Source organism: Puma concolor, chromosome E2 (genome assembly GCF_028749965.1).
Source record: "Puma concolor isolate L17-30 chromosome E2, mPumCon1.1.hap2, whole genome shotgun sequence".
NCBI classification, from domain to species: domain Eukaryota; kingdom Metazoa; phylum Chordata; class Mammalia; order Carnivora; family Felidae; genus Puma; species Puma concolor.
In genome coordinates, this window is record NC_141681.1 from 62,309,140 (window position 1) to 62,325,418 (window position 16,279).

Sequence of the window (16,279 nt, forward strand, 5' to 3'; positions counted from 1 at the left end):
GAACCAGCATAAGTGTATACTGGATACCAATAACAACCATTTAGGGGCATTTTCCCATAGAAAAAAAGACCAGGATAAAGGTGTATGGTAAAGGAATCGAGGTCCTGGAATGGTCTAAGAGTGTTTTGCATGCTTGAGGCCTTGAAGCACACTGTGTAGTATCTCTCTAGATAGTGTGTACAAATGACATTTATGGTCATTTATGGTGAACATCTGCTTTCCTTCTGGGGGTCTGGAGCTTCAGTGGTTGCAGTCAGTTACACAGGCACTGTGTATTCAAATCTCCAATAAACACCCTGGACTCCTAGGCTCTGGCTAGCTTTCCTAGTAGATGACATGTCATATGTGTTGTCACAACTCACTGCTGAAGGAATTAAACGTGTGTGTCCTCTGCAACTCCACTGGAAAAGGACTACTGAAAGCTTGCACTTGGTTTCCTCCAGACTTATATTCATGTGCCTTCTCCCTCTGCATTGCTTTGTATCCTTTCACTGTCATACATCATTACAAAAGTACAATGACTTTTGAGTCCTGTGCATCCTAGTGAAATCACTGAACCCAAGGGTGGCCTGGGGGATCCCTGACAAAGGGACCCAGTGAATATTATTAAGGTGAAAAAATAAGAAATAACTTGCTTACAAGATAAACAAGCAACCAGGCCTTTAACTTATGTTTAAATGATGCAAGCGTCCTAATTCACTTCTGTGTTTTAATATCCTGACTCCTTCCCTATTTTGACACCTGCCCCCCAAAAAGGAGGGACTGGCGTTAAGAGAAAGTATCACCAACAGAAACTTCAAGCAAGGATCTTATCTATGATAATATGCTGTCGCATTGTTTCATATTCCATTCAGTCAATGACAAAATTCGTCAACCCACAAATCACCATAGTTTAAGAACACTCCTACAGTTACAACCCTTCTAACTACAGAATGATTTACAAAGCAATGGCACACAAGACAGACTCGAAAGGCAACACATTATGATGAAGACACAGGAGTTATAGCCTGATATAATCTGTATTTAAATTGTGGCTCCGGGCACCTGGCTGGCTCAGTCAGTAGAGCGTGCAACTCTTGATCCTGGGGTTGTGAATTCAACCCCACGTTGGGTGTAGAGATTACTTACAAATAAAATTTTTAAAAATCTATGTATATATAAACACACACACACACACACACACACACACACACACACACACACATTCATACATATTGGCTCTATACTATCCACAGAGGATGTTTCCAATATCTTCGCGAGATTGTGAATCCAGTGAAATGTCTGGCAAGTTCAACATATGAAAGCTATCCACCATCACTGCTGAGGTAACAGTCCTCCAACAACTGAAGGGGTCTGTCTGAGTTTCCTACTGCCGCTGTAACAAATTACCACACATGCAGCAGCTTAAAATCACACAATCTTATTACTTTACAGCTTTGGAAGTCAGAAGTCCAAAATGGCTTTTACTGGGCTACAATCAGGGGAGCCTCCCTCTAGGGCAGAATCTACAGCGTGGCCTTCTCCTGCTTTTAGAAGCTGCCTGCATTCTTTGGCTTATAGCTCCTTCCTCCATCTGCAGAGCATAACACTTCATCCTCTGTTTCTGTCACCACATCTCCTCTCTGTGTCTCAGACACTCCTGCCTTGCTCTTACAAGGACCTTGCAATTACCATGGTCATTCAGATAATACAAGATAATCCCTCCATCTCAAAATTTATTCACATCTGAGAAGCCCCTTTGCCATACGAAGTACCATATTCACAAGTTTAAGATGTGGACATCCTTTGGGAGAAAGGGGGTGTCATTATTTACCCTACCGCAGGGTCTAAGCCACAGATACCTTATTCGACACAGACTCTTGTCCACTTTCTCTAGGTTTTTCTTCTGTCTTCACTATACACCATTTCCTTCCTTTTACTATCCAACTCCATTACAACAGGGGCCCTACTTTGCTCAAGATGTGGCATTTATTACTAATTTCAAGCTTAGCTCCTAGAAGTTAGGGAATGATCAATCTTCATATAGATTTTGAATCCTTCCAGTAGAAACTTTAAGAAATGGTAGCTGAGCAAATGAACAATTCTTGTCCTACTTTATAGTTGGTACTTGTAGTCTGAGTATCCAGAACCAGAGACAGGACAACAAAGTATCATCTAACCTGGGAGTTAGAACCTATGTGATGAGAGGACATACTAAACAGTTGTCAACAATACACACAGTGTATCACTGAGCCTGAGGGGATGCAGTTGCTGGGCGGGTGGGAGGCTAGGAAAGGAGATCAGAGATTAGTACTCAACAGAAACAATCTAGGAAGGTTTCGCACAAGAGAAATGACATGAGCTCAGCCTTCAGGCTTTACTTGAATATAGACATACTGCTCCTGTACAGCACGAGCTATGACAAAATGAGAAAAATAACAGAAAAAAATGGATGGTCTTGAAATCTAGTCAGAGTTATTTAAAAGGCTACTCGAATCACTGCAGATTTACTGACAGAGAGCTCATAATAGAAGATTTCAGGGAGGTAGATCAAGAAAAAACACCTGAGGTAGCTAATAATAAGTACAGATTTATTCATTAACTTGAGCTGGAATTTGGTAAGGGACCTGAGGGTGATGTTGGTAGAAGCTGAGTGACACACAACTAACATTTCAGAGGCAGAAAATCTCAGGAGCTAGAAGAACCATTACATCTTGGAGAAGAAAAGGAAGGTAAGACTTCTCAATTTCCAGCTTGGAGGACTCACAGGAGGCTGGTAGCAGCGATATGCATCAAAAAGAGGAGGAAACATAATTTAGAAGGAAGAGATGAGCTTCCCGGTTCTAGCAGGATCACAGAGTTGGCTGAGGTGATTTGCAAGACAGTAGAAGTTTAAGAATGGAGGTGGTGGAACCAAACCTCAGGACGGTGGTTCAGGATAGTAACTCAGAATGGCCAGCACCAAGAGTAGGAGAGTTAAAGCTCCTGGAATTCAGAGCCCTTGATGGAAGGTTTCAGATATGAATGGGGGCAACTGATGAGACTCCAAAAAGCCTACTTCATTAGAATGGATGGGAAGATAGCCACCTTCACAACTCAAGAACAGGCTGTTGTACATTATTAAATTAAAAACAGCAAGATACACAACAGAATAGATTATAATCTACTTTTAGAAAGGTGAAAATAACCATATCTCTATATGCTTTTAGCTGTGTAAGGAAACTCTGGAAACATATAATAGAAATTATTAAAACTGATTATCTGGGGCAAGAGGTCAGTAAAAATGGCAAAATAAGGCCTCTGAAATTTCACCATTCCATAAAAGCAACCAAAAACTGTCAGAATCAATTTCCTCAGAATTCTATAAATTAACCAAAGTCCTCTGGCAGCCCAGAGAAGAGTTTATTCAAGAAAGACAGCTGAATTTTTGGAACAGTGGGCTTTGGGGCACTGTAACTTACCCTAGTCCCATCTCTGGCTCCCCGGCTCAGCAGCAGCCTTGTAAAATAACAGCCAATATTTCTGGTACTAGAGGGAACAGAATGAAGCTGGGGGTTCCCCAAAGCCTCAATCCCAAAGAATAGTCATTATTTGACCCATTTGGTGGTTTCCAGGCCCTTGAAAGGTTGTCAGGGGCTGGAAGCCTCTAGGAAGCAGGTATTTGTCAAACATTTACAGACAGTATATTAAAAAGTCATTACCAGGGCGCCTGGGTGGCTCAGTCGGTTGAGCGTCTGACTTCAGCTCAGGTCACGATCTCACAGTTTGTGAGTTCGAGCCCCGCATCAGGCTCTGGGCTGATGGCTCAGAGCCTGGAGCCTGCTTCCGATTCTGTGTCTCCCTCTCTCTCTGCCCCTCCCCCATTCATGCTCTGTCTCTCTCTGTCTCAAAAATAAATAAACATTAAAAAAAAAATTTAAAAAAAAAAGTCATTACCGCCTGAGACGATGGCAAACAGCTAAAGCAAACAATACGCAAAACCAAAACGATTTTTAAAAAGCCAAGGGAGAAGACGTTCTTAGGGGCTTTGAAAAGTTCTAAAACATTTCTGGGAACCTAGAATACACATCATAATTAAACTGTCAAAAGCCAAAGCCTGATAGAGGATGCTGAAAGCAGCAAGAGAAAAGGTATTCATCACATCCAAGTGATCTTCATATTACCAACAGGGCATACCTGTCTGGAAACCATGGAGTTAAGAAAGAAAAATACTGCCAACCAAGAATCCTGTATGTGGCAAAACTCTCCTTCCAAAATGAGGGGGAAAGGAAAGGACTCCAAGATAAACCATCTGAGAGAGTCTGCTGCCAGCAAACCTGCCCTAAAACAAATGGAGTCCTTTGGGTGAAATGACAGGACACAGGCAGTAACTCAAAATACAGGACACCAATAAATGTAACTACATAGGTAAATATGACAAGGCTGTCTAAACATTTTGCTTGTAATTTTTTTTCCCTATCTGATTTAAAAGCCAAAAACAGGCACCTAGGTGGTTCAGTTGGTTCAACGTCTGACTTCAGCTCAGATCATGATCTCACAGCTCTTGAGTTCAGGCCCCACACCAGAGGCCTAGAGCCTGCTTTGGATTCTGTGTCTCCATCTCTCTCTATCCCTCCCCCAGTCACGCTCTGTCTCTCTCTCAAAAATAAAAAAGAAATTTAAAAAAAGACAAAAACAAAGCAATAATTGTAAGTCTGTGTTGATGGACATACTATGTATAGATGTAATTTCTGACAATAACAGCATAAATGGGTGAGGATAGAAATACACAGAAGGAAAGTTTTTGTATGCTACCAAAATTAATGGTATTAACCAAAGTACATTACTATAAATTAAAATATTAATTATAATCCCCAGGGAAACCACTAAGAAAATAGCTGAAACATTTATAATAAAAGAAAAGTGGTTACCTGTGTGTACGTGCCCTGTGGGGAGGTGGGGTAAAATAATGCGGATAACAGCAGCAAAAATAAGTGAGATTTTTCAGCTCACACATTCTATGTAGCTCTGAATTTTTTGAATCATGTGAATACATTACCTATATAAAACCCTTAAAAAAAAAAATAGTCTGTGGCTCCTGGCTATGAGTCTGTCACAAAAGGAAATGAACACACTAAAAAGCAGGTAAGTGAGTGAGAAATTATCTCAGAGAAAGGGGCAGCAGAGAATATGAGAGGCATCAGGAGAATGGATGGAGAGGAAGGGAAACTGCAGCTCATACAATCTGCTACCTTGTTAATAGGGTGGCCACCTTTGCTCTGAATCAACAGCTACAAAAAAGTCAATACATGGGATACAGCTCCTTGGAGGAAATTGTGAAGGTCTCTGAGGAAGGTAACTCCTCATGGCCTCAGCCCCTTTCTCAAACAAGGAGGGCTTGGAGGAAAGTTCCTTGCTCCCACCTGCCCTCACCTGGACAAGTGCTTTGAGGATATGCTTGTTCCACTGACCATGGTTCTTCTCCTTGCTCCAACAGAGAGATGACCTCCGGCTTGGCAATCTGATTCCCTACACATGGAGGAAAAAGCACAGACTTGTGTAGCCTTGAAAATGTCCTTGCCTGTTCTTCCCTGACTTATCATTTGGGCAGAATAAGCATACTTTATGCTTTATAAGTATTAGGAATTTTGTTCTTGAACCTCAGGAGGGCTCAAGATCATCTCAGCCCTTTTGAGACCCCCCATGAGCTCTTTTTTATTTATTTATTTTTTATTTTATTTATTGAGTGTTATTGGTCAGTGGTGGTGTTATGCGTTGCTAATTTTTAAAACTGAGATGTAATTGACACAGAACATTGTATCAGTTTCAGGTGTACATGTTTCAATATTTGTATACGCTGTGAAATTATCATTAACATATATTACCAATAGTTACAGCCTGTGAGCTCTTAAACACAGAGAACCAGAAGGTATCGCATGGAAACACCTTCATTTACTCAGGCAGCACCACCTTACCCACAGAGAGCAGATGCCCATAGGTCTCCAGCATCACGTCACGGTACAGGGTCCTCTGAATAGGGTCCAACTGCCCCCACTCCTCTTGGGTGAAGTCCACAGCCACATCCTTGAAAGTCACTGGTTCCTAAAAGAGCACAGATGTTCCTCCTCAGCCTGCAGCCACATCCTCTAATGTTTTCTGGAGATGGAGTGAGGCTGACCGCACTGGGGAGGAGACAGGATATAGAAGTATCCTGGATATGTTCAGTACTATAACTGATTTGTCAGGCCTCACTGGGAGCCACCTAAGGGCCCCCTATTTGGGATACTCTTAGGAAATTAGGTATCTAGGCCCATGATAACCACAACAAAAATGAATAGGTCTCTCTTAAGGCTCTTACCCAGTTCTAATAATACTGGCTGGTATGGACAGGACTCCCACCAGGCCAGTGGCCCCCTTCTCTGGAGATAAAGATACTCAAGTCCAGGACCAGGGAGGAAACAGACTACAAGCACTGCCTGCAGGCTAAACAGGTTGGAGTCTTTGCTCAACATGTGGATCTAGTACCTGGAAGGGTGATATTAAATATTCACAGACTGTCTTCCTAGGGACTATATGGAGGTTTCCATTCCCAGATCATCTCTGTCCCAAGGACTGGAGCTAAGAGTATGATAGCTTTGAGCAGAGCAGCCCAAGCCAGAGAATCAGGTACAGTTGCTGTCAAAAAACCCTTGAGTTTTGGGACATCTGGGTGACTCAGTCAGTTAAACGTCCGACTTCGGCTCAGATCATGATCTCACGGTCCGTGAGTTCCGGCACCGCATCCAGCTCTGTGCTGACAGCTCAGAGCCTGGAGCCTGCTTCAGATTATCTCCTTCTCTCTCTGCCCCTTCCCTGCTCACACTGTCTCTCTCAAAAATAAATAAACATTAAAAATTTAAAGAAAAAAAAACAACCTTGAGTTTTAAAATGTTCCAACTGATGTCTTTAGGAAAAATAGAACCAGGAATGCTCACTAGAAACATAGAGGGGAAGATGATTATAACCTTTTGCAATGAACGCATCGCTCGGCTCACAGTGCTCTTAAGCACTCAGTGTGAGCTTCAGTCATCTGGGTACTTCCAGGGTGGAGTGGGAGCGTGCTTTCCCTTGTGGTGGTGGTGGAGTGAGCTGTCCATCAGGGGTGGTATACTACAATTCCCACAGGCCCTGATAGCTTCTAGGTCCTCCCCTCCATCTGGAAACCAGCTTTCTGGTCCACCTCTGTGTCAGCGAATTTCCACACTGAGCCTCCTGTGAACTTCTCCCCACGCCTTCATGGCCCGCTATGTTACTGCTTCCCCCATACAGCCTTTCTCACGCCCTTCTTTTCTGTCCCTGCTGGTCAAGGCTCACAAATTGAGCTCGTTCACCCTCATAGCTGGTCTTCAATGTAACAACTTTTACTCTGTCGATCCCAACTGCTCCCCCTCCACCAAATAATGCTTAGCTTAAAACACAGAACTGATTCTGCTGCAGTAATTCCCTTACTCTGAAAAGCACTTAAAACTGCAGAGCAAAACTTCCTAGTGCAACTATCCCTAACCTTGGACTCATCAAGCCAATACTTTGGCTTTCTTCTACAGATCTGCCTAGGGCCTCAGTTTCCTTGCTGGGTGATGCTTCTGTTTGTAAGTAATATAAACGTTTTATTATAAGTGTAACATTCAGACAGTGAAGTGCACAAAGCCCAAGTGAGCTGAAATAATAAGCTCAGTGTACTTTCACAGAGCAATCACACCCAATCACACGCAGCTGGGAGGCCATGCTTTCTCACCAGGGTGCTCTTGGTGTGCTCCCTCATGCCACCTAACTCCTCCAGAGGGTGGCATCTACTTGATGGCTTCAGTTCAGCTACACTTAACAAGCTTCAAACCCACCCCCTAGCAGCTGTTAAGCTGGTGAACTGAGTCACAAGTTAACCTCCCACCCCTCCCAAGACCCCAATGGAATCCCTATACGCACCTAAGGAATAAAAGAACTGCATCTAACAGACACTGCAGGGAGCGATTCTGCAACCTTTAATCAAGTAGTCGACATTGGCAATGATCATCAGGAACTGCTACATCACACATGGAAGGCGGACACTGAACATGTCTGAATAACATGAAGAATAATGGAGGGGCGGCTATAGTTAGCCTGACTAATCCATCTCATCTTCCGAAAATGGGACAATCAGACGTCCTGTACCCACTAATGCAACAGAGTAGGAAGGACCCAGCACCTCCTATGGTGTACTCTCACCAAAAATATGGGACCTGAATCTACTCATCCCTCTAGTCCAATTATCAGCTTATGGAAGGCAAAGGGATGGAGGAACTCACCCAATGTCATCAAGAGGGCAAAATCAGGCAACCAACAAGAAAGTGACCTGGTTCTTCAGCATATTAAGCACACAGTGTGTGGTCCTCGTTTGGATCCTGATTTGAACCAAATGTAAAACATATTTTGGGGACAATTGGAAAAAACTGAACATTGCCAGGTATTAACTAATAACAGGGACTTACTGTCGTTAATTTTGTTGGGTGTGAAAAAGGTATTGATAAAGTTATTATTTTCTAAAAAGGATGTTATCTCTTAGAAATTACACAGAAGTGTTGATAAGCAAAATGATAGAATATCTGAAATTTGCTTTAAAATATTCCAGTTTTTGTGTCAGGATAGAGAAAAAGGCACAAAGCTAAGAGCTGACAGTTGAAGTTATTGAACATGGGTGTTTGTAATAACACCCCTCACCAAGACATGGCAACATCCTAAATCCCAGAACTTATAACCATTATGTTAAAGGGGCTCTGCACAAATGTGATTACATTAAGGATATTGATTTGGGGAGATTATCTTGGATCATCTAGGTGGGCTCAATGTAATCACAAGGAGGAAGAAGGGTCTGAGTAAAAGGAGACATGATGTTGGATCAAGGCATCCTGAAGATGGAGGGTGGGGACCACAGGCCAAGAAATTAGGGTAACCTCCAGAAGCTGGGAAAAGCAAGGAAGCAGATTCTCCCCTGTAGCCTCCAGAAGGAACACGGCCTTACAGACCCATTTTTTTTTTCTTGTCTTTGAACAATGTTGCTATTTATTGACATCTGAAGGGGAGAGAGAAGACATAACAATATGTCAAAGAAGTGGTATCAATGAGAACACAGAACTGGCTGACTGCCAAGAGCCTACAAACCCATTTTAAACTTCTGAGCTCTAGAACAAGACAGTAAATTCATATTATTCTAAGACATTAAGTTTGTAGTAATTTGTTACAATGCTAACAGGAACTAACACAAGGTCCAGATTCCACTTTAGGGTTTAAATATCTCCTAAATAAAGTTTGAGAAAGAGAAACATCCCAGCCAGTGAAAAGAAGAGGCCATTGGCACGTGTTGTTCCACACGTTCTTGCAAGATGGGGAACAGATGAAAGAGCAGCAGACCAAGAAAACAAAGCAGAGGGAATCCCAGCCCCCACACATTAGAAGGGCTACGGTGGAAGAGGTTCCCAGGAGAGGCTTGGGGCTCTGAGTTTAAACGACTGTTAAGTCAGGAGTGAGAGGCAGGCTGAAAACAGGTGACAAGGCAAGTCCATACTCAGGACAGCTTTGCTAGCTATCTCCCAAACAGCCACCTGTGGGCAGCACCACCACCAAATGCCCTGCACTTACACTCGGGTAACACTGCCTTGACCCTGCTCAGACACAGGAGTGCATGAGGTTCTTCAGCTGCTCGGGTGACCAACAACCCCAGAGTTGAAACCTCAACAACGTGGGGTAGGAGGTCTGTGGCCTGACAGCCAGCTGCATGCCCGGAAACACAACCAACCCAAGGATCCTGGCCCAAGCAGGTCCATGGAGCTTAGAGTGAGATTTGTTGGGAGGGAGACAGACAGACAGACACACACACAGGAAGGCCAATCAGGAACCAAACCTGCTCAGCCACAGGAAAGCAGAACACTCAAACACAGCCTCACAGCTCTTCCCTGGTAAGCACAGGAGACCACTAGAGCCCTGGATACGCAAGGAACATGTGCAGCACAGGCGGGGAGACCAAACGCAGAAGCCAAAAGTACACAGAATAGTGGCAGTATCTACAATCCTACTTTCAATGAACTGCAATCCCAATTCTCTGATTGGAGGGATTTCAGTATAAAACAGGATGACACAAGAGGGGCTCTGAAAGAACAAGAATTTATTAAATGTGAACACACAGCAATTGCTTCAGGAGGCCCACCATGTAAGAGAAGACCTCAGAAACAACCTAAAGGAACAGAATTTTTTTTTTTTAATATGTGAATTCTTTAAACAAGAAACAAAAACACTAGCTATAAACAAATACAGATACGGGAAACATGGGACTGACAAAGAACACCACAGAGTTAAGACAAGCTACAGACTGGGAGAAGACAATTCATACATGGCAAAGAACCAGGATCCAGAACGCATATAAAATGCCTACGTATCGACAGGTCAGAGTCTACACAGAGGTAGGAGTGGGAGAGAGACAGAGAGAGAAGAAATCCAGATGACCAGGAACAATATGTAAAGATACACAACCTTGCTAGCAATCAAGGAATCTACCATTGAATCTACCATACAATCTACCATTTTGGTCTTGAGCTATGCAAAAATTAAAAGACCCGACACTGCCACTCAGCAGCAGAGATGCAGGGAGACAGGCTCTCTTCCATGGTGGTGAGAACGAGAGGAGGCCCTTTCCAAGAGCCACGGGGCAGCGCTGGTCATACTGCAAACGTGCACCCTAAAACTCAGCATACTTCTGCTTTGAGGGGTATGTCTAGATAAACATTTAGATGTATGCACAAAATGATATTACAAGAAAGTCCACACAGCTTTTCCTGGAATAGTAAAAAGGGGGGGGGGGCTTCTACACCCATCCATAAAAGGGATGAACAGAGGGCAAAAGGAATGAACTTATCACATGGATGGATCTCAAAGTTGACCTTAATAAGCAAAGAAAGGTACAGAAAAGCTATGGGTAGGAAAAGCATGCAACTCTTGATCTCGGGGTTGGGAGTTTGAGCCCCACACTGGGGTATAGAGATGACTTAGGGAAAAAAAAACTTAAAAAGAATTAGACTACTATCTATGTGATGTCTATATAAATAGCTTATTATCTACATAGGAGTAAGACAATTGATTAGCTGTGTATACACCCTAAGCAGTTATTCTGGGTAAACATGGGAAGAGAATGTGACTGGGGAAAACTGAGCAAATATTACAAAACATTAACAACTTCATTCTGAGTAATGGAGACCATATTTGATTACTTCCCATACTTTTCTGTACTTATGGGATTTGTCAAAATAAAACTTTGAATAAGTAAAAAGAAATATTTCCACATTTGTAGATGTTATCAAAGGGGAAGGAACTCAACGCGCTGCCAAAGGGGAAGAAAAAAAGATGCCCAGCTGAGTATGTCCCCATGTTGGGGTCCACACTTCATGGAGGCCTTGAAGAGGCAGAAAAGGCAAAACCAGGGGCACCTGAATGGCTCAGTTGGTTAAGCGTCCGACTTCGGCTCAGGTCATTCATGATCTCATGGTTTGTGAGCGCGAGCCCCACGTCGGGCTCTGGGCTGACAGCTCAGAGCCTGGAGCCCGCTTCAGATTCTGTGTCTCCCTGTCTGCCCCTCCACTGCTTGCACTCTGTCTCTCCCATTGTCTCAAAAATAAATAAACATTAAAAACAAATTAAAAAAAAAAAAGAAAATGCAAAACCAAGACTAGAAGTGAAACAGAAAGAGCAGATGGAGGTCAGGCACCCAGTCTCACCACTGTGGAGAAGAGGGACCCTAGAAGCTAGCACAGGAAGGAGCAAGCCGTTCCATTCCCAGGTTACCCTTACGTGAGGTTGCACTTTACAAACATCTGCTAGGGTGACTCGCAAATGTCCCACCTAAATTTCCTGTAGTCATTCTTGCAATTTCACTTTGTTCATACGTATGAGCGCTTACCAGGGCTCTCGACGGCACTTTACAGAACCCGGCCGTACATCTACATCATGGGAAGGTTTGAGAGAAGATGAAAGGGTGCCGAGGGAAGATGTAAAATCAGCTCCTGCATTATATCATGGACAGCTGGCCCATTCACGAAATCTGGGGAAATTCAGATGGGTTCTTTGGCAACTTCAGAATTTCATTAGTATTTTCAGGTAAGTTTTTTGCAGAGAAGGAAAACAACTACGTGCACATCCTCAGACCAGCCAGTGATGGGTACAGAGTATTACTGTTATTTCTGTGCACACTTATCGTGCACAAATCATCGGCGGATTGTTACAGACAGGTTGGAGAGTTTCCAAATCTGAGGAGGCTGGCTGGAGTTTTTTAAATGGGGTATCATCATTTTCCCTATTCTTCAAAATAATGGGATCTGGGCTCCCACTAGTTGAAACTTTGCTACGCAACATGTTCTCCAAAATGGACTATTCAGATAACAAGGGATGACAGCATTTGATGTTTTCACCAGATGAATGCTTTATTTCAGTATTTAACTTGGAGGGAACAGTGTAGGGACATGGGGCTCTCGTTAGTGTTCCTGAAGACCTCGCTTAGTACAAAACTCACAGGATTCAAGTCTTGAATCTCCCACAGGAAAAAATTTGAAGTGAGTGTGGGGAGGGGCCAGGAGCATGTTCTCAGAAATCACAACTCTTCAGACACTGGAGGGTGTTGTTATTTTAATTCTCCATTTTATTTTCTCAGCATTAACCCTAATAATTCTCAGGAACCCTCACATAAATTAACAGCAGGGTGCAGCCCAGTGGTTATTAAGACTTCTTCACAGCATTTTATTACAACTAACTTTTGTTCCCAAGCGACTGATTCAGGGCCCATCTTTCAGCCTTGCCTCATTGCCAATTCTTTTACAGAATCTAAAAATGACTATATAACATATCAGTCATGAACATCAAAGCTGCCCGAGTTCTGATGCCAGACAACCACCACTCTGCACCACGTGGTTCAGGCCCTCTGCTCCCCGGGACAGCCGTGCTGCCACGTGAGGACAGCATACTTGCGATGCACTTCACCAGTCAGCTTTGAAACCATGGGAAATTTCATTACATATTTTTAATTTGGGGGGGAGGCATTAAGTTACGTAGAGAAGTTATTAATAATTTTATACCTCAGTACCTTACATTTGTTTGATCCATTATTTAAACTTAGCAAATAAAACCTACATATGGTAACAAAACTATTTTTCTTCATTTTTCATAGTAGGGAGCCAATAGTAAATGTAAATTTCATGAATCAGGATGAAAATCTCATTTAGAAATATGGAGACAACCCTAAGGAACCAAAAACAGTAAGTTAAAAATGGCTGCCTCTGAATCATATAAATAAATAAAATACTGATATGTACTGCAACATAAATGATCCTTAAAAATATGCTAAGTGATAGAAACCAAACGCAAAAGGTCATATATCATATGATTCCCTTTATGTGAAATGTCCAGGAGAGACAAACACATAAAGAAAGTACATGAGTCGTTGCCAGGGGTCGAAGGTGGTAGGAACAGGGAGTGACTGCTAATGCGTATAGAATTTCTTTTGGGGATGAAAAATGTTCTAGAAGCAGAACCAGAAATAGATACTGGTTGGTAATAGTTGCATAATTCTGTGAATATACAAAAACCCACAGAACTATACGCTTTTATGGTATTTGAATATTTTAATAAAGTCATTAAAACAATTGGTTTTTCTTAAGTGGGTGTCTCTAATGAAGAGGCTGGGCAGGAGAAAAAGGAGTGGACATCTTTCCAGTATCATCAACTCTGCTATCCTATTTCCTGCCACCTCTTCCATATCATGTCTCCTGTCATAGTCCTCTCAGGACCCATCCTCACATGCTAATAGTCTCAAAGTTACCCTGCATCAACTCCCTTACACCTCTTAAGGTCTTGCTCCCAGGCCCTGGTCACACTGACCCCTGAAATGCCAGCCTACTTCCCACGACCCCGTTCTGCCCATATACCTGCCAGGGACACCCTTCCAGCCACATTTTAGACAATGGCCTAAGTGCTCACTGCACTTAGGAAGCTCTTTATTACCACCAGAATGGAGCCCTGGCTCCACAGTAGGCATTCAGGGCCTGGTTAGGTTCATCCTGGCCTCTGCATCCTCAATTCTAACTAGGGTCATCCTTCACCCAGATGCCGGTCATGCGGTGCCCCCACCCTCACCCAACACACACGGGCAGGGTCACAAAAGGCCGGGCCCCTGCCGCCCCCTTAACCTCTTGGTCCAAGTGCGTCATGTCTCCCGGGCAGCGTCCCTCCCCACAGCAGAAGGACTCCAGCTGCTCTGTGCCCCAGTGACTTTATGCAGACTGTCTCCCACTTCTCGAGGCCTTAGTTGGGCTCAGCCTCTCCAAGGTTTGGGGCCTCCCTAAGCATCTCAGGCCCATGTCCTGAACCACAGGTGTGGCACCAGCAGGCCATGAGGCCTCAGTAGCTGACTGAACCACCTTGGGAAAGGGGACTGAGAATTCCTCGGGACCAGGGCTTGGACTTATCCATGTTCTCTGCCCAGCAAGCACGGAGCTCACAGGACAGCATCAACCCAATATGGCACTGAATACATGAGGTAAGGTGGGAGGAGAAAAGGGGGCTGCTGCCGGCCAAAGGGGCTGCCCCTCGTCCACCAAAACAACACACGGCATTGCCAGGGCTCAGTTCTGTGAACAGGTTGGTCAATAATGTGGTTCCAAGTCACAGAAAACTGTTTGAATTCTCCCTGTCGGTGCTTTGAAAGCAATCAACTTCTGGCCGACTCTTTCTTTAGGCAAAGTCTAGCTGCTATAAACTTAAGAACACAAAGACTAGGATGGTGGGGGACAACCTGGACACCCCAGGGTACAGGACAGCCCTTCAGGAAAAAGCAGATGCCTGACTCACCTGGACCTGGGCTGTCGGGAGCCCAGTGACCCTCCTCTCCTCCTTGGGGCTCTCTTCCACAGGCCAGGCAGAGTCCTGAGGACACAGAGCTGGGGAGGAAAACAAAGTCACGGAGGCAGCTCTCCCCACCGGAAGTATGCCGACGAGTCCTTCCTGGTCGGGGTGACGGCGGGGGCAGGGAGTGCGCTGAGGGAGAGCTAGTTCCTAGCCGTGTCCATTGGGCAAAGAAAGAGACTCCTCATTTTATAGATGAAGGAAATGGGGCTCAGAGAAGAGAAGTAATGTTCCTAAACATGAGTCCTGCACTGGCCCCCTTTGCTCAGAAGCACCATCTCTGAGAAGTAGTACCAGTTCACATCCTTTCTGGGCCCGAGCTGTAAATGGCCACACACTTCTTCTCATGCACCCTTCTCCTGGAGGTGTCACCATCACTCTATCACCCAATGGAATGTTCTGATCCATCCCTGTTCCCGCTCTGCACAGAGAGACCTGGACCAGAACCCCCCTTGCCCTAAATCCCCACCTGGCTCCCCAGCTCCAATCCCTGGCCACGGCAGGTCACTGCTGGAAGAAGCATGACACAGCAGCAAACATGGCCAATGGGGACACAGGCTTTTGACTCACCCCAGGAGGTCCACGGGTCAACAGCCGCCATTCCCCAGGACTGGTCCGTAAGGATACCTGCACCAGATCAGGTTGGGACAAGTAAAGAAAAGCCACTGTGACAACAATCCCAGTGACTAAAGGCAACAAAATAGAAAAGCAGATCTGTCTCACTAATCGGTGTAACGAAGTTCCATAAACAGAGCCCACGGCATGTAACAAAATCCAACATAACAAGCTAGATTTATACTAGAAATACACAGGTAAGTCATTACCCAAAAATCTGACATGATATAGCCAAGAAGAATCAAGAATAGAATCACTTGGCGGCATCAGGGTGGCTCAGTCGGTTGAGTGTCCAACTTTGGCTCAGGGCATGATCTCACTGCTCTTGAGTTCAAGTCCTGCGTTTGGCTCTGTAGTGACGGCTCAGAGCCTGGGCCTGCTTAGGATTCTGTGTCTCCCTCTCTCTCTGCCCCTCCCCTGCTCATGCTCTCTCTCAAAAATAAACGTTAAAAAAAATTTTTTTAATAATAAAAATAATAATAATAATAGAAGAATAGAATCACTTGAATGGTTGAAGAGGTATCTGATAAAATGTTTAAGGTTACCCAATTTTAAAAATAATCTAAGTAGAGGGGCGCCTGGGTGGCTCAGTCAGTTAAGCATCTGACCACTCAGGTCATGATCTCACCATTAGTGGGTTGGAGCCCTGCATCCGGCTCTGAGCTGACACCTCAGAGCCTGGAGCCTGCTTTGGATTCTGTGTCTCCCTCTCTCTCTGCCCCTTCCCCGCTGGCACTGTGTGTGTGTCTCTCTC

At 44.2% G+C, this 16,279-nt stretch overlaps 1 protein-coding gene across 8 annotated transcripts in view; it reads right to left on the reverse strand.

Annotated features, from left to right (window-relative positions):
- Positions 1-16,279, reverse strand: part of ZNF606 (zinc finger protein 606) — a 28,679-nt gene that overhangs the window by 10,163 nt on the left and 2,237 nt on the right. For 6 of the 8 annotated variants that reach the window (XM_086688457.1, XM_086688458.1, XM_086688459.1 and 3 more), the window contains 4 exons: positions 15,481-15,537; positions 14,857-14,945; positions 5,934-6,060; positions 5,392-5,487 (listed from right to left, as the gene is read on the reverse strand). In XM_086688457.1, coding sequence (XP_086544583.1) covers positions 5,392-5,487; positions 5,934-6,060; positions 14,857-14,945; positions 15,481-15,537 — 369 coding nt within the window. Of the gene's footprint in view, positions 1-3,440; positions 3,508-5,391; positions 5,488-5,933; positions 6,061-8,279; positions 8,376-14,856; positions 14,946-15,480; positions 15,538-16,279 lie in introns of those variants that run through there. The other 2 variants (XM_086688460.1, XM_086688456.1) reach the window with 2 other exon arrangements.